General features: G+C 43.5%; 5 protein-coding genes across 6 annotated transcripts in view; 3 read left to right on the forward strand and 2 right to left on the reverse strand.

Moving 5' to 3' along the window:
* tyn (trynity) overlaps positions 1-9,330 on the reverse strand; it is an 88,761-nt gene extending 79,431 nt beyond the window's left edge. Inside the window, exon 1 of the mRNA XM_020948106.2 lies at positions 8,856-9,330. Coding sequence (XP_020803765.2) covers positions 8,856-8,904 — 49 coding nt within the window. The 5' untranslated portion in view covers positions 8,905-9,330. The remainder of the gene's footprint in view (positions 1-8,855) is intronic.
* On the forward strand, positions 4,052-9,689 carry LOC147643189 (uncharacterized). Of its 2 annotated transcripts, none has more exons than XM_086835434.1 (11): positions 4,052-4,266; positions 4,871-6,371; positions 6,432-6,610; positions 6,672-6,880; positions 6,952-7,412; positions 7,468-7,547; positions 7,614-7,712; positions 7,769-8,025; positions 8,096-8,290; positions 8,343-8,512; positions 8,928-9,689. In XM_086835434.1, exons 2-11 carry the CDS (start codon positions 5,387-5,389, stop codon positions 9,410-9,412), a joined length of 3,120 nt encoding a protein of 1,039 aa, XP_086691560.1. In that variant the 5' UTR covers positions 4,052-4,266; positions 4,871-5,386; the 3' UTR covers positions 9,413-9,689. The 2 variants fall into 2 exon arrangements, with proteins under 2 accessions (XP_086691560.1, XP_086691561.1); XM_086835435.1 differs by having other exon boundaries at positions 4,227-4,266; positions 5,064-6,371.
* A 292-nt stretch (positions 9,690-9,981) lies between these two features.
* On the forward strand, positions 9,982-11,928 carry LOC110180436 (uncharacterized). Its single transcript, XM_020948107.2, has 2 exons — positions 9,982-10,574; positions 10,643-11,928. The coding sequence occupies exons 1-2, from the start codon at positions 10,111-10,113 to the stop codon at positions 11,874-11,876; spliced, it is 1,698 nt and encodes a 565-aa protein (XP_020803766.2). The 5' UTR covers positions 9,982-10,110; the 3' UTR covers positions 11,877-11,928.
* An 84-nt stretch (positions 11,929-12,012) lies between these two features.
* On the reverse strand, positions 12,013-12,935 carry LOC110180438 (uncharacterized). The gene has a single exon (XM_020948109.2). It carries the CDS (start codon positions 12,792-12,794, stop codon positions 12,216-12,218), a length of 579 nt encoding a protein of 192 aa, XP_020803768.2. The 5' UTR covers positions 12,795-12,935; the 3' UTR covers positions 12,013-12,215.
* A 452-nt stretch (positions 12,936-13,387) lies between these two features.
* On the forward strand, positions 13,388-16,528 carry LOC110180468 (putative RNA-binding protein 19). Its single transcript, XM_020948146.2, has 4 exons — positions 13,388-13,522; positions 13,583-15,861; positions 15,930-16,052; positions 16,133-16,528. The coding sequence occupies exons 1-4, from the start codon at positions 13,487-13,489 to the stop codon at positions 16,470-16,472; spliced, it is 2,778 nt and encodes a 925-aa protein (XP_020803805.2). The 5' UTR covers positions 13,388-13,486; the 3' UTR covers positions 16,473-16,528.
* Positions 16,529-16,543: the final 15 nt, after the last annotated feature.

The following is a 16,543-nucleotide window of genomic DNA, read 5'->3' on the forward strand; positions in this document are numbered from 1 at the left end:
CGAATAACGAACATGTAAGGAAACTAACTTCGGGGAGCTCAAGTTTATACACCTTTACAGTATGCCATTGAATTATATAATAGATCACCATTAAGCTTAAAATAATCGAATTTTTAAAATCAATATTTACCAATATTTTTATGGTATGACAATATTGTCGAAAAATCAAAACTTAAAAATCTCATAACTAAGCCAAAAATGCATTAAATTTAATTCGGTATATTTTGCTATGCTAGTTTTTACAAGGGTAATAAATCTGCATTATCAGTTAAAAATAACAATTTTTGTCGATTTTTTTTTTAATTTAACGATGTAACCTCTTATAAAATTTTGAAAAAAAATTTCGAAAAATTTATTTTCTATCGGACATTGCTAGATCGATGCAGCTGATGATGCTGATCAAGAATGTATATAGTTTATAGGGTCGGAAGAGACTCCTTGACAATGTTTTACCCTTCTGACTAAAATTATAACAAAATTTTTGAACCGATTTTTATTGATATTTTTATATGACAATTTTGTCGAAAAATCCAATTTTAAAATTCTCATAACACAGCCAAAAAACTATTAATTTTAGTTCGGAAACCTTTCCTATGCTAGTTTTTTTTAGCTTTATACATCTGTATACTTAGTTTAAAATGTAAAAAAAATTCAAAATTTTATCAACTTTTTAAGATTTTAATGATGTAACTCCTTATAAATTTTTGAAAAAAATTAAACAAAATTTTTTTCTTTTTGAGATAACTAGAAAGATTTGCCTATTGATGCTGATCAAGAATATATATGATTTATAGGGTCCGAAATGACTCCTTCAATTAATTTGTAGGCTTCTGACTAAAGTTATAATACCATAAAAGTTTATAAGCAGAACCCAAAAACAATAATAAATAAAAGTTCATCTCAAGCCCCCGAAGTATGCTTTAGTTAAAAACCACAAAGAAGCCTAAAAATATGCTTGGAAAACGTGATAAACAATCAATTATAGCAGCTAAATATGTAAAAGTGACTAATAATGCTTATTGTCAGAGGTTTTTGGATTAATAATAATAATAATATAGACCCGTTAGCCTATCTAAAATGTATAACTTTTTATAAAAATAATACATTAACCAAAGGTATAAACATTTACCTTTTTTTGTTATGTTTAAAATAATCATCAATTTAAAGAGGTCAGTTATACATAAAATATATATATTAAAATACATAAAAATATAATGTATATTATTTATAATAATATTAATATTATTATTAAAATATATATATTATATTATTACATATATTATTATATACAATATTATGTACATACATGTATATCACCACTTCAAGTACCCTGCTTTGGTTCCTATTAATTTAGCCAAATTATTCTTAATTGCAAACTTAAACTTAACTGAAAAACTTAATTAGTTATTATGTTTATGTGTGCCAAGCTGCTTAAGAAATCATACATATTTAAGTGGAAAATATACATGGTTCCGGTTATAGCCTTATAGTTTAGTGTGTTTCAGGCCTCGGTTCGTCGCAGCTAGCCTTCCTTTCGGTTTCTTCTATTTGTTGTTATTTTTCTGATTTGTTGCTGCTGCTTGCTTGTTTTTCTTGGCTTTTCTTTTTCGGTGGGAGGAGGCCTCCACCCCCTCCTCTACAGCCTGTGCTTTTTTTTATTATTGTTCCACTGACGGGTAGCGTAACCATGGAGTTTCTGGCAAATTGCATCACAAATACACGACGGTGGCTACAGCGTTTACCAATCCATAGTACTCATACAATCAGATTCACACTCGCACTCACATTCACATTCACATATTCACACTCACTGCTGGCACACTCACTTATCGTCAGTCATTGAATCATTTGTTCCCGTGGAGGAGAGTTCCTTACCCATGAGACCTCTCTCTTTCTTTCTGCCAAGATTATCTCCTAATGAGTTTGGTGGCTCTTTCTTGGCCAGAAAAGTTAGTGGAAATTACTTAACAACAGCTCCGAGTTGATTGAGCCAAGAGATCAGGTGTTTGGACCTCCGTTCGAATCAAGTATTTCATGTTCATGTCAAGCCTCGCTCGGCTTTCAAGTCTCAAGTCCCAAGTCCAATTACGCATTAGACGCAATGCGAAAAAAAATAAATGGAAAGACGAAATAGTTTGTCAACCTTTTGGATTGCATTTTCGAATTGGACTTGGACTTGCTCTCGGGACACTCTTAGCCATAGTTAATACCCAATAAGGAACTTGGTAGAGAGGATATTGTTTAAGAGGCTGGAGACCCTTTTTATACCCTTTCAAGGGTATTTTAATTTCAGTCAGAAGCTTGAAACTAAGTGAAGGAGTCATTTTCGACCCTATAAAGCATATATATTCTAGATCAGCATCAACAGGAGAATCGATCTAGCCAACTAAGGCAGAACAAAAAATTTTGAAATATTTTCACAATTTTATAATTCATTAAATTCTTGAAAAATTGATAAAAATTTTATTTTTTTTACATTTTAAACTGGGTATGCAGATTTATTAACCTAATGAAAATTAGCATAGGACCGCTTTCCGAATCAAAATTAATGCATTTTTGACTGAGTTATGAAATTTTTTAAATTTGATTTTTAGAAAAAATTGTTCAGTTAAAAATATGGTTAACATCGTTTAAAAAAATGGTATTATAACTTTAGTCAGAAGCTTAAAAGAATGTGAAGGAGGCATTTCCGACCCTATATATCATATATATTCTTGATCAGCATCAACAGGAGAATCGATCTAGCCAACTAAGGCAAAAAAAAAAAATTTGAACATTTTTCACAATTTTATAAATTTTAAATTTTTGCAAAATTGATAAAAATTTTAATTTTTTTACATTTTAAACCGAGTATGCCGATTTATTTATCTAGCAAAAACTAGCATAGGACCGCTTTCCGAATTGAAATTAATCCTTTTTTGGCTGAATTATGAGAATTTTAAAATTGGATTTGTCGACAAAATTGTCGTATAAAGTTCTCAACAAATACTGTTTTAAAAAATGTGAATAGTTTAAGCTTAGTTTAGGAACATTACAAAAATACTGTATTAGTACAATTGATGCTATCTTCGATACGTAAAACCATATTTAAAAGTTATTGTAAACTATAAATCCCAATTGCCCTTTCTACTTCCCAATAGAGATATCGATTTAACAATACTGGATCGGTATATGATGCAAAAGTCGATATATAAATCAATATTCTATTCGACTTCCTATAAGAGATATAGATAAAACGGTCTTGCATTGATATTTGATGCGAAAGTCGATGCAATAATCAACATTCTGTTTAATATATTGCACCAATAAGTGGAATATTTTTAAAGAAATTGTATCTAATATAAATATTCTATTAAAATCAAGTTCTAGTTTAAGCTAAAATCTTCAAAAGCCTAAATCTCTTTGCTTATCTATAACAAAACCCATTAAACCCTTCAAGAAGCTAACTTCAACTTTCCATTCTACAGTTTTCATCACAAGTTTTACTATATATAAATCCATCTAAGATCCTTATGCAATCGAAAGTGTACCGAGGGGCGTCACTTGCCACTTGCCACATTTTCGCTTTCGATTGAAGGCTTTCCACTGTCCAAGTCCCAGTCCAAGCTGGAGTGTGTGTGTGTGTGTGTGTTGTGAGTGTGAGTGGATTTTTGGATCATTGCGACATTTCGATGTGCTGCTGCTGGCCAGGTGCTGTCGTCGTCGTCATCGAATTGCTCTTATTGTTGTTTGGGCCAGGCCAGCTCCATGGCCTGGCAGCGAGTTCTTCGAGTTGCATGCGCTGAACTGGTCAGTTTAACCAGCAGCGATCAGGTCACTCCACTCCACTTTGGACTACTCCGTCTCCCGATCTCTCTCTCTCTCTGTCGAGCCATCGGCCCAGCCTAGTGCCGCCTTTACTTGGCTTTTAGCGAAAATTGATCATAAAAATGCATTCGTTTGGTTTCATTTAGGCAGGCGGCTTGCCGTTGGTTGGCTGCATTTTTTTCAGTTTGCAGTTTTCAGTTTGCAGTTTGCAGTTTTGTATCTTACAGTTTGCAGTTGCATTTGCAGTTGTCAGGTTGCCTTCTGCTTGTTTGCTTTATTGCGCCTTTCCACAGCACACACCATACACACACACATTAGAGCATACACTCATGGACACACACCTTCTCCAAAGACCACGAATCCGAATCTGAATCCGAATCCGAGACCGAGAGCTCCCAAAGAGCTCCCAGCTCCCAACGTTTGGCGGCGCTTGATCAGTTGCGGTTTTTACTTTCATCGGTACGGTTCGTCGTGGACTAGCTAATAGTGGCTCTATCCCCCCTATTCTGCCTTTAAAAAAAGAAGAAAAATCAATACAAATACAAAATAATATTAAGAAAACACCCGAAAAACGTGCCCCGGCTGTCCAGAAAACAATATTCGGGTTTGCTTTTCTTTACATTGGCTTGGCCACGCTTGACTTGGCTTGACTTGGGGATTGGACTTACATGTTTGCCCATTCAATTGCCACCCCAAAAATTTGTGTTATTTGTTTGCCGATAGAAGATAGAAGATACAAAAGCAAGGGGGTTTCCCCATACCAGTGCCAAAGCAAACCCTTCACTTCAAGCTTCAATGGATTTGCGGGTTCTCTCTCTTGAAGATCTCTATATTGCATAATGTATATGCGAAAAGCAAAGATCATAGTCACACCATCATCGAATTAATACGCGACGCGGAAGTTATATAATCAATGATACCAATAACCCCCCAGCTCCGTCCATCGTCCTCCTCCTAGACATCGGGCATTTTCCAGCCTTGCTTCGGCCACGACCACGACTGGAGCTGGTGCTGGTTGGTGGTCACAACACGTTTAACAAGTTTTTCTCTTTTCGGTTTTCAGGAAATTTTTTCGCAATTTTCCACTGTCTTGTTTTGGTTTTTGTTGTTATTTTTTTGCTTTCTGCAGCAGCCTCAGCCGTCTGCCTAGAAACAAATCATCGAAAGAAAATCGATTCATAAACAAGTGAAAATTACGCGAGGCCAAGTCTAAAGTCCAAGCCAGGCTCAACAGATTTGTTATCGTTGCATTTCAGAGGTTCCCCAAAAGCTTCCATGAAGCTGTAAGCCAGAGAGATCCCCCAGGTGTCTTTGACTGGACCAAATCCAGAGATTGCGACAATGACAACGGGGCAACACAAAGGAGGGAACTGTGCGGGAACACCAATCATAGTCCAAGCACTTGAGACCATGCCAAGCAGAGATTAGACCAAAACAAAGCACCAGAGATTCAATCTAGAATCATAAGCAGCAAAAGAAAACAAAAACAAAAATCCTCAAACCCCAAAAAAAAACCCTAGAAAGAAAGCCTGAGCCAAGCCAGGAGGAAGAGAGAGTGTCAAAGAAGAAACAGGGGAATATGCAATCCCCAAGGATTGCCGTAGTGGCTGTACTCCTGCTCACCGCCTGCCTACCACTAACAATCTCCAGTGAAAACATAACCAATCCAATAAGAACAAATCAAACAGGAACAGGAACAGGAAAAGTGGAAGCGGAAGCGGAAGCTCTCACCAGTTTACATAGATTTACCAGCAGGGATAATATAACCATCCTGCATGAAGTCCATGAAAATGTCGATGAAGATCAAGAAACAGAGGAACCACCTCTGACCCTCAATACACACGAAATACTGCCGCTTAAACCATTGAAAAAGAAACCCTATTTGCCATTGGAAAAGATTCTACCCAACATTGAGTATGTCAAACCGCATCCACTCAAGGATTATGAACTGCATCCCGTCACCTTTGACTTTAATCTCGGTGATCTTGAGGATCTCGAACATGAGGTAATCAAAAAAGGCGATCTGAGTAGCCAGGAACAACATGGCAGTAGCCTTAGTCCTGTTGACATCAGTTACAGTCCCTCCGCAAGTCCCGATGAAAACGATACGGTGGATGTGGACATAGCTGAGCTCTCGGAGCCCCATTCCACTGAACCCACCACGGCCACATCACCGGGAACAACGACACCAACAACTAGTTCAACGACAAGCACCACCAGTACTCATATCCTTAAAATCCTGCGAAGTAAACCACAATTGGCACCCAAATTAGGTAGAGATTTGCTCAAGCAAAGCGATGATGACATGCAGCTCAAGACTTTGGGCAGTACCATTAATAGCATCAATCGTTATTTGGCCGCAAATGCCACGGGTAATGGTAATGGTAGCAGCATGGCAGAGAGCCTTTATGGCCAGGCCAATTACTTTCAGATTGTGGCCAATCTCTATGATCATTTTTATTGGCAAATCTCGGAGATACGCACTAGTGTTCGTACTGCATGTGCCCTAGAGATGCAGGCGTATCTAACAGCATTGCACTCTAGCAATGAGTGGGCTCAGAAGGGTGAGTCTTCCTTGGTTCCATCTTGTCTCCTTCCCATTTAAATCTCCTTATTTTTTGCAGCCTACGATTCCTCGGGTCGTTATCGGGGTCAGTTGCTCTTTGGCAATGACAAGTGGCTGGGTCAGTTATCCTTTTGCCTGGAGCTCAATCGTCAGGGTTCCAGTGAGGAGCGCAAGCATTTTGATTTGGAGTTTTATGTGGCAGATGTGGCTTTGCATTTACCACGACTCAATCGATCGGTAAGTGCTTCTAAAAACAAATTGTTTCAAAAACAAACTCCATTTCTGAATCTTCCTGCAGATGCTACTAAGTCTGGGCGAGTGTTTGCCCAAATCCTGTTCTGCTCATGATGTCCAATCTATTTTATCCTTGGATCCATATGCTCGCATGCTAACCGTTTTGGGGGCACATAATACCTCGGTGCAGCAACCGCCGCTTCAGGTGTTGCACGTTCGCACTGTCCCGGGACTCTACAGTCACTGGCGTCAGCTTAAGTTTCAGGTGTTCATGTAAGCTTCACATTACATTTACTAATCCATATAATCCCCTTGATTCTTATCAATTTCTTCAACATTTGCAGTAGCTTTATGCTCACTTTGTTGCTGGTGGTATTGGTGGCCTCGTATTATCAGCTCAAGATCGATGAGCGGCGTCTGGTGGTGGCTCCCATAGCTGCCATTAGCGGCAAGTGCGATGGCACCTCGGTAAAAAATGGTGGAAGCGGAGGAGGAGGAGGAGGCGGAAGCGGTGGCGGTGGCATGGGCTTTTATGGCAAACCATTTGAGCTCTTCCAGATGCGTCCATTGGGCAGTCCAAGTCCCAGCTCAAACGATGGTCCCCTGTCAGCCATCGAAATGGATGTCAATGGGAATAGACAGCGATTGGGCGGTGATACATCTGCGGACTTGGGCACAGAGGCAGTGACTGGCGGTGGTGATTCCAATTCCTCGGCCACCATGAAAACCGAACTGACCGATTATCAAGTGGAAACGGGCAGTTGTGCCGGCGTGACGGGTACCTATGAGGCAGAGCAGCCAATTGGTAGGTCAACGAGATCTCTAATTAATCTGACATAATGTCCACCTTTCCGTTGTAGCTCTCCATCAGCAAATTCTGTTGTGCTTTGCCCTGCAAACGAATGCCAAGGCCATTCTTAATATTGACAAGACCAAGGAGGTAAGTATGGAGGTAATGTATCCATAAAGATCTGTTTATCTGCTACTGCTCCAATCCCAATTGCAGACGCACACCTCCTGTCTGCACGGCTTGAGGGTCTTCTCAGTGCTCTGGACCATGATGGTGCATACGTATCTACAAATGTTTGCCATTGGCGAAAATAAGGTAACCAGTTGGTTTAGTTCCTCTGCATTATGATAATCTCACTCATTTACAACCAGTTCGAGCGCGTCATCACGGAACGTTCGGTGTGGTATCAGGTGATTGGGAATGCCACCTTCTCGGTGGACTCGTTCTTTTTCATCAGCGGCCTGCTGGTCACTCTGCTATACCTCAAGCAGGAGCGGAAGCATCCCACAGAGCCGTGCCTCTTTGTCCAGCGCAGTTGCTCGGAGACTCTGATGATGCTTTTCTATCGGTATCTTCGCCTCACGCCCGTCTACCTTTTCGTGGTCATCTTTAATGATTTTGCCGTAAGGTGAAGTAAACCCGCTCTCTCTCTGTGACTCCTCTTGACATTGTGGTCCATTTCCCTCTCCTGTTTGTAGACAAGGCCTGGACTCATCCGTGTTCCAGCCTGCTAAAATTGAGCACAACACTTGCCGCATCTACTGGTGGCGCAATATTCTTTACATCAATAACTTTTTTCCACAACGTGAGATGTGCATGATGTGGAGCTGGTACATGGCCAATGAAATGCAGTTCTATGTGATGGCCGCTCTTCTCTTGGCCTTTGCCAGAAAGTGGGTTAAACTGAGCTTCTTCAGAGCCATTTAATTGTCACTCTTCCCACAGGTATTTCAAGGCTGTGGCCTTGACATTGATCGTCTTCTTACTCAGCTCTTGGAGCCTTTCGGGTATCATCTCCCTGCAGCATCAGTATACACATAAAGTGGCGCTGCCCTTTGAATCCTTTGATTTCCTCTATGACAAACCCTGGCAGCGCGTGGGATCCTATATAGTTGGTGAGTAATAGGGAGATATTACAAAGCATTTAACTTTAAATAAACAGAATAAAGATTATTCATAAGCATTTAGAGCAAAGTTTGAATATATAAGCCTATATATACAAAAGCATCGCAAAGTCATAGCATAAAGCCAATGGATTATGAATAATTTTAATCTGTTAATCGAAGCATACAAAAGCATACCAAAGTCATGGCATATAGCCAATAAATTATGAATAATTTCAACCTGTTAATCGAAGCTTAAAGTCGAGATATTTCACAGAAGAATACCCCCTAAAACTTGGGTTAATTAAATAGCTAGAAATGTGCCTTAATAATAATAATCAAATTCCAGACTTACCCCAATAGTTTTCACGGGTTTCTTCAGTTTCCATTAATTTTCTCAACATGTTTTCCTTTATATTCTTTCCAGGTATGTGCGCCGGCTATGTCCTTTACAAGGTGAAGACTCCACCGCCTGTTTCCAGGCGTCTCAATTTAACACTTTGGTTGGCCAGCCTGTCCGTGCTCCTCATCGTGGTCTTTGGCGTTTGGGAGGGACAGTTGAGCACCGTCTATACAGCCTTCTATGTGGGGGTGGCCCACACCGCCTTCGGTTGCGGCCTGGTATGGATCGTTTTATCCTGCTGCTGGGGTCTGGCGCCAACGGTGAACGCCATACTATCATACCGTGTCCTCTGGCCACTGTCGCGACTCACATACTGCGCCTACTTGATCCATCCCATCATCATGTTCATTTGCTCCTCGCACATGAGCGGCACTGTCCATCTGAGCAATCCCCTCATCCTGACCCTGTTCCTGGGCAATGCCGTCGTCTCCTTCGGCTCGGCCTTTGTCATATCCGCCTTGTTTGAGGCGCCCGTCATCAGAATACTCAAGATCTGCTTCAAAAAGTGAAGTGGAGTGTGTCTGTAAATGGGAATTTCCGTTTCTGTGGAATATCTAGCCGCCGGGGAAGCCCGATTTCATTGTTAATTGTTGGCTGCAAACATCTAGTTGGTTCTCGTTCGCCTTATTAATTTTTTTTTTGATTGTTTATGATTATATATGTATATCCTAGGCATATGTTACATATCTGTATATATCTGTATCGTATATATACGGTAGTCGTAAGAGGGTTTCGTGAGTGCGAAGTGGAGTGTGTTTGAAATAAAATAATAACTGAAAGCAAAAATTAATTTGTTTGTTAAATACGGAATAAAAAATATAGTTGAATAATTATACCTGGTATCATGAATTAATAACCATTTAATTCAAAAAGTGTTGCCTTTTTACTTTGAATAGAAGGAAGAAAAGAACACTGTTTTTGTCTCCACAAATATTCGTAGTTAAATTACTGCATTTTCTAAAAAAGGTTAAATATTTATATATTAGCATTATAAATGGTTTATAATTAGTAATAATAATGTTTAAACAACCCTAAGGATTTAAAAAGATGGCCATTTCTGTTATGACAACTGTCATGTGTGAAAAGCGTCTCTGGTTGAATCTATAGATATATAAACTCAGTTGACACATGTCAAGGGAGTGAAAATCATTTCAGCTGCCAACGAAAAATTAACTATTTTGTCTGCTGCTTAGAATAGTATAGAAAAATGTCGGACCAACCAAAAACTACTGAGAAAAAAGATGCTCAAGAAACCACTGAGCCAACGGCTTCTTCTTCGCAGCCGAATATTGGTTTAATCAGCACTGAGATTCCCAAGGGAACTAAGAATTCCAAGGGAACTAAGACTTCCAAGGGAAAAGAGGATCCCAAGTACGCTGAGACTTTCAAGGGACCTGGGACTTCCAAATCCTTTGAGAATTTTAAAGGAACCGAGGCTCCTAAAGGTTCCAAGACTCCAATGAGAGTTGCGATTCCCAAGTTCATTGAACCCACCGAATCCACTAAGTCTCGCAATCGTCGCTTTAAGAAGCCCGAAAAGCTGGTGCTCAGTGCCGCTGATGATGCGTTCCTCAGTATTCTGAAGTCTCACCAGATGGAGGATGTTGACAAGGAAGATGTTAAGGAGGAAGAGGTTAAGATGAAAGCCCAAGTAACATCACCGGCCAAGAGGTTTGTACAATAAGTGCGAAATACGTGTATCTAAAACATATGTAGACATATTGCTTACCCTTTTGCAGACTTTTTAACTTTGTCAAGTACAACCAGTCGCACAGCTGGGTTTGGTATGAATTTGGGGAATCCGTAGTGGACACCGCCGTTCAGTGCGGTACCTACGGCATGTCCAGCTGCATGCTCGAGTATTCTCCGCTGTTGCAGACCCGCCTAATGCCACGTCGCGGCTGGCAGATGCTTCGCCGTGCTTTGGGCAAGGCACGCAATTTCTCTCCGGCCTTCATCGAATCGGAGCTGAAGGAACTGAACCGCTCGCGTCAATTTGTGCGCAAGTTGCAGCAGGGCAAGCCGGTCAAACGGGAGGAACATGGTCTTGTGGAGCAGCTATATAGGGATATATCCCTGCCGCTCGCCGTCAATGACAAGGTAACCACTTTCCTAAAGGGAACAGGTATCGTGAACGGTGTGATTGCTCGCTTCAATCCAGAGGATAGTACTTACGTGGTCCGATGTGTCTTGAATCGCAAGACTGTGGACATCACTGTTCCAGATATTCTCATTCAATCGTTGGAGGACTTCGTTGGCCTGCCCATTGAACACGTGATGAAATCCATCGATCCCAATCAGCATATTTTCAAGATGGATGCCATCGTCAAGGGGAAAGGGCATTATAGCAAGGAGCTACTCGGGGCCATGGTGAAGGTGAAGAAACTGTTGGCCATGAAGGCCAAGGCTGTGCAGGATCTGGCCGCTAAGAACGATAATCGTGACAAAGCTCCCAAGCAAAGGAAGGGACAAGGTAGTTACCTGGGCGCCAACTTTACGGAGCTCCATCGTATCAATGCCGACGTAGAGGCTCCGATGCGTATCCTCCACGAGTACCAGAGGCAGTATGAAAGAAAGATGAAGCTTCAGGAGATTAGGGCCTGTACCGCCCTCGAGCGCTACCTCATGTGTTGCCATCGCGCTGACTTGGATTTACAGAATGTGGCGAACAGGATCGATCTGAAGGTAAATGATCCGACCTCCAAAGCCTTGTACCAGGATCTCCAGACTATACTGTATTTAACCGGCGAGCTGGGTGCCCCGAACACCGAAGACATGATGATCATTACGGACAACCTCATCGCTTACATGATCAAGACTCTGCCACCGGAACTGAGTGCCCAGTTTGAGATAACGATGAACGAATTAAAGCCTTATCGCCAACGCGTTGTAGAAAAGCTCAAGAAGCTTAGGGAGGCTGAACAGGCCGAAGGTTCCTCCGATCAGAAGTCCACCGACAAGGAGAAGGCCTAAAATCTGTAATAAAGAAAAAGAATCTGTATTAATAAACACTTTTGTAAGTGTAGTTATGGTTCAAGTTTCCCTTGGGGGGTTAAGGGATATATATTGTATCCTACATTTGGATATATGGCTAAAAACATCAAAAAAATCTTTTAAATATCGAACATATTTATTTATTTCGATAAATTATAAAAATGCAGATGCACTTTTTCCCCAAAAAAATAAAACTCGACAATATACGTTTCGCGGCTGCAATGCCTATCCTATGGCGGCGGTGGATCACCACTCCCCCCCCCCCCCAGCTTTCACCTCAAGTCCTCGGCTGTGTCCAAAAACCAATAGAGGAAGGGATCACTTGATTGGTGCGGACACACACCGCTCCGGGTATAGCAAGTACATCAATAGCTCATCACTAACCTCGACCTTGACATCCGTACCGCCGTAACCGGCCTCCGCCATCTCCTGCTCCTCCTCGTCCGCCACAAAATACAATTCCCCGGGCGATGTCGCCAGCAGTTCCTGCGTCGGATAGAGCACCTTAAAGGCATCGCGCCTAAACAGCTGCACGGCCAGGCTCGCCTGTTCGCTGGCCCCAAGGCAGCTGTCCAGCAGCCGCTGCTGATCATCGTTGCCGTCCAGGCAACACGTGGCCGTGGCGAATGCCACGTTTAGATGCCACAGGAGACGGCGAAAGATGTAGTTGGCATAGCGACGACGCTGGCACTCGTACAGTTGGCGACGTACCAAGGAACAGGGCTGGAAAACGGCGAAGCCCATGAAGACCAGCAGCAGGAACAGTTGCGTGCAGATGGAGAAGGCCAGCACCTGGAGCAGTAGCAGCCAGCGCTCAAAATGCGTCTGCGGTGGCAGCTGACTGAGGTCCAGCAGCAGTGGCACACCATGTGGCGGGTACCAGGTGGTCACCATCATCTTCTCTGCTCCACCTGCTTCGCGGGAATCCTTGGGCCGGACGGACAGAAAACGAGTCAAAATTTGGAATTTCGATGTAGCCGGCGAACGAGGTTTACAGCTACTGTGACGACACTGGGAACACGAATATATTGTACAGGCGGGGCACGGCTCACTCTGCACTGTCGTTTACCCGATTTGGATCCGGATCCAGTCACTATAATGCACTTAATGTTTTCTTATTAGTGAAATTTTCGCGCGCCATTTTGCTGCGTGGGTGTATGGTGTAGTGTTGACTAATGCTGCGTATCCTGCTGGGGCGCCATCTTTTTCGATTGGGAATGTTATCGAATACAAGTGGTCGTGAGCGATTGCGCGTGAGCGGTAATCGATCTAATTAAATATATTGCCGTCTCGAATATTTTATTGCTTCTTGAATACATTATATGCAAAGTCATTTATATTCTGATTTTAAATTTGTATTTATTTATAATTACATAGTGTTCATTATTTTTTTACACAGTTCGTTACATGTACATGTACATTTACATTTAGCTATTTCTAGCTAGTTTCGATAGCTGATAGCTTCAAACACTGATTTACCATATGATTTCGATTAAGCATTTAACAACACTATCGCTTACACGTGCAATTCGTAAACAAAATGCGTTTTTGTTAATTTTATGCACAAAACCTTATAATTTAGCAACAAAATGTCACGGATTATAGTAAAGCAGCTGCCGAAGCATGTAAGTAGTTCTCAATTTATACCCGCACCTATGTAATACAGCACCACAACCCGCCGACAGATCACGGAGGACAAGCTGCGTCAGATTTTCGGTGCCCAGGGAACGATAACGGATCTGCAGCTGAAATACACGCCCGATGGTAAGTTCCGGCAGTTTTGCTTCGTCGGCTACAGCAGCGAGGATGAGGCGCAGGCGGCCATCCGGCACTTGGACAACACCTGCATCCAGACGAGCCGGGTGCGCGTGGAATCTTGCGCTGCCCTGGGCAGTGAGTCCAAACCGCAGTCGTGGAGCAAGTATGCCAAGGATAGCAAGAAGAATCTTGACAAGCTGAAGGCCGAGGAGGAGGCGGCTAAGGCGGGGACCAAAATTCAGAGCAGTAAGGAAAAGAAAAAGAAGGACGACAAGGTGGAACAGATTCTGGGCAAGCACAAAGACGATCCAGAGTTCCAGGAGTTTCTACAGGCGCACGACAAGACTCGCACGCTGTGGGGCAATGACTTGGGCATAAATGGCAATCAAAACGAAGAGGAAAACGATGAGGATAAGAGCGAGCAGGATGAAGAGGATACACCAGCTGGCAGAGACGACAGCGGCGTAGATGCCGATGCAGGTGATGAGGAAACAGCGGCAGATGATGAGAATGAGGAGGAGGCGGGGAAACTGGCCGAGAAACCCATCAGTGATCTGGAATACATGAAATCCCTAATGGCAGGCAAGGCGACCGCACCCGCCACTCCCACCAAGAAAGCCACCACCAAGGCGGACAAATCCAACCTGGAGCTATTCACCATCAAAATACACAACGTGCCGTACAACACGAAGCGCCAGGAGGTGCTCAAGTTCTTCAAGCCCCTGAAGCCCTACTCGGTTCGCTTGCCCAGCAAAGTCCATGGCTTCTGCTATGTGGGATTCAAAACTGAAAAAGACATGGCCAAGGGAATGCTCAAGAACAAGAGTTTCATCAAGGGCAAGCAGGTGTTCTTCTCCGATTTCACCGAGAAGAACAAGGTGACCAAGGCGGGCAAGAGTGGTCAAACGGTGACGCCTGCAGCAACAGAGACGGGCAATGCCAAGTGGAAGCAGCAGCAGGATGGTCTGTCCAAGGAAGATGACATTTCCGAATCGGGAAGGATATTCTTTCGGAATCTGGCCTACACCACCACCGAGGAGGAGCTCCGGCAGCTGTTCGAACAGTATGGTCCCGTGGTGGAGGTTAATCTGCCGGTGGATAAGTTAACGCGAAAGATTAAGGGCTTCGGCACAGTCACCTACATGATGCCAGAGCATGCTCTCAAGGCATTCAATGCTTTGGACGGTACCGACTTCCATGGGCGGCTACTACATCTGCTGCCTGGCAAGGACATCGCGGAGAAGACAGCCCAAGATGATCTCGATGAAAACGATGCCAGTCTCTCGTTCAAACAAAAGAAGGCCCTCAAGCTGAAGAAGAACGCACAAAAGCCCATCGGATGGAATACACTGTTCATGGGCGCAAACGCCGTGGCCGAGATTCTGGCCAAACAGTTCAAGACCACCAAGGAGAAGATTTTGGATACAAGCGATGGCGGTAGCAGTGCTGCAGTGCGTTTGGCCCTCGGCGAGACCCAAATAGTGATCGAAATGAAGCGTTTTCTTGAGGCCGAGGGCGTCCGGCTGAATGCCTTCGATGAGCCCCCAAAGAGGCGTTCCAATACTGTGATACTGGCCAAGAATCTGCCGGCAGCCACCGAAACGTCAGAACTGACGCCTCTGTTTAGTCGTTTTGGTCCGATTGGAAGGATTGTGCTGCCACCCAGCGGCGTAACGGCTCTCATTGAGTACTGTGATCCCTCGGAGGCAAGGCAGGCATTCAAGAAGCTGGCCTACAGTAAGTTCAAGAATGCACCCTTGTATTTGGAGTGGGCACCGGACGAGGTCTTTACCACAACACTCAGCGGGGAGCCGGTTATACCCAAATCGGAGCCTAAAGAAGTGAAAAAGGAGAAGAAGGAGAAGTCTGAGGAATCCCAGAAAGAGACACCGGCGGAGGAGGAGAAACCGATTGCCGAGGATGCTGACGATGAACCCGAACCAAATACAACACTTTTCCTGCGCAATCTGAACTTTAAGACGGTGCAGGAGACGGTGGAGAGGCACTTCCGGCACTTGGGCAGCATACACACGGTGGAAATAGCCAAACGCAAGGATCCGGAGAATCCGCGACAGCTCAACTCCCTGGGCTATGGTTTTATACAGTTTAAAAAGTCTGCGGTGGCTGAGCATGCGCTCAAAAATATGCAGCTTACCCATATTGATGGTAATCCTGTGGAGCTCAAGCGCAGCGATCGTGTGTTGAAGTGAGTTTACAGTTGCAGGGTCACTCCTGTCCAGCGATTCATCCTTCCTCTTTCTCTCTGTCTTTTAGGAGCCAAGACCAGGCAGGTGCTCAGCGGCGTTTAGCTGCGCAGAAGATGCAAACGGGCACCAAGATCCTGGTGAGGAATATACCTTTCCAGGCGCAATATCGCGAAGTCCGGGATATATTCAAGTAAGTTCACAATTCGCCTTGAGCTGGAGTCCTTTTTGAAGTCTCTTTTCATCCTTGTTCCTTTCTGTTCTCTTTTCCAGGGCCTTTGGCGAGCTGCGTTCGTTGCGCATTCCTAAGAAGGCCACCGGCGGCGAGGAGTCTCATCGTGGCTTTGGTTTCGTTGATTACATGAGCAAGGCGGAGGCCAAGCGTGCCTTTGAAGCGCTGAGTGCCAGCACGCATCTGTACGGGCGCCGTTTGGTGCTGGAGTGGAGCGCCAACGATGATAGCCAGGATGTTGAGGAGCTGCGCAAGCGAACGGCGGCCAAATTTGGCGAGAGTCAGGCAGCCACTGCAGCCAAACGCAGTCGCAAATCCTTCTTCGATGTGGAGGCGGTGGCCCCGGCTGGTGACGATGACGAGGAGGAGGATGGTCACTGAGCATTACAAGTACAAGTTGTAAAATCGTAACAATAAATAATTTAACTTAAAAAATATTTACAAATTTCATA

This window comes from Drosophila serrata, unplaced genomic scaffold, assembly GCF_035046125.1.
Source record: "Drosophila serrata isolate PLE 108 unplaced genomic scaffold, ASM3504612v1 contig_276, whole genome shotgun sequence".
Taxonomy (NCBI): domain Eukaryota; kingdom Metazoa; phylum Arthropoda; class Insecta; order Diptera; family Drosophilidae; genus Drosophila; species Drosophila serrata.

Bases quoted from the DNA above. Each gene is read 5' to 3' on its own strand.
- LOC110180468 (XM_020948146.2), top strand. From the start codon at position 13,487: ATGTCACGGATTATAGTAAAGCAGCTGCCGAAGCAT. The intron at 13,523-13,582 runs GTAAGTAGTTCT...ACCCGCCGACAG, and splicing joins TAAAGCAGCTGCCGAAGCAT to ATCACGGAGGACAAGCTGCG. The intron at 16,053-16,132 runs GTAAGTTCACAA...TCTCTTTTCCAG, and splicing joins GAAGTCCGGGATATATTCAA to GGCCTTTGGCGAGCTGCGTT.
- LOC110180438 (XM_020948109.2), bottom strand. From the start codon at position 12,794: ATGATGGTGACCACCTGGTACCCGCCACATGGTGTGCCACTGCTGCTG.
- LOC110180436 (XM_020948107.2), top strand. From the start codon at position 10,111: ATGTCGGACCAACCAAAAACTACTGAGAAAAAAGATGCTCAAGAAACC. The intron at 10,575-10,642 runs GTTTGTACAATA...ACCCTTTTGCAG, and splicing joins GTAACATCACCGGCCAAGAG to ACTTTTTAACTTTGTCAAGT.
- LOC147643189 (XM_086835434.1), top strand. From the start codon at position 5,387: ATGCAATCCCCAAGGATTGCCGTAGTGGCTGTACTCCTGCTCACCGCC. The intron at 6,372-6,431 runs GTGAGTCTTCCT...TATTTTTTGCAG, and splicing joins CAATGAGTGGGCTCAGAAGG to CCTACGATTCCTCGGGTCGT. The intron at 7,548-7,613 runs GTAAGTATGGAG...TCCCAATTGCAG, and splicing joins ATATTGACAAGACCAAGGAG to ACGCACACCTCCTGTCTGCA.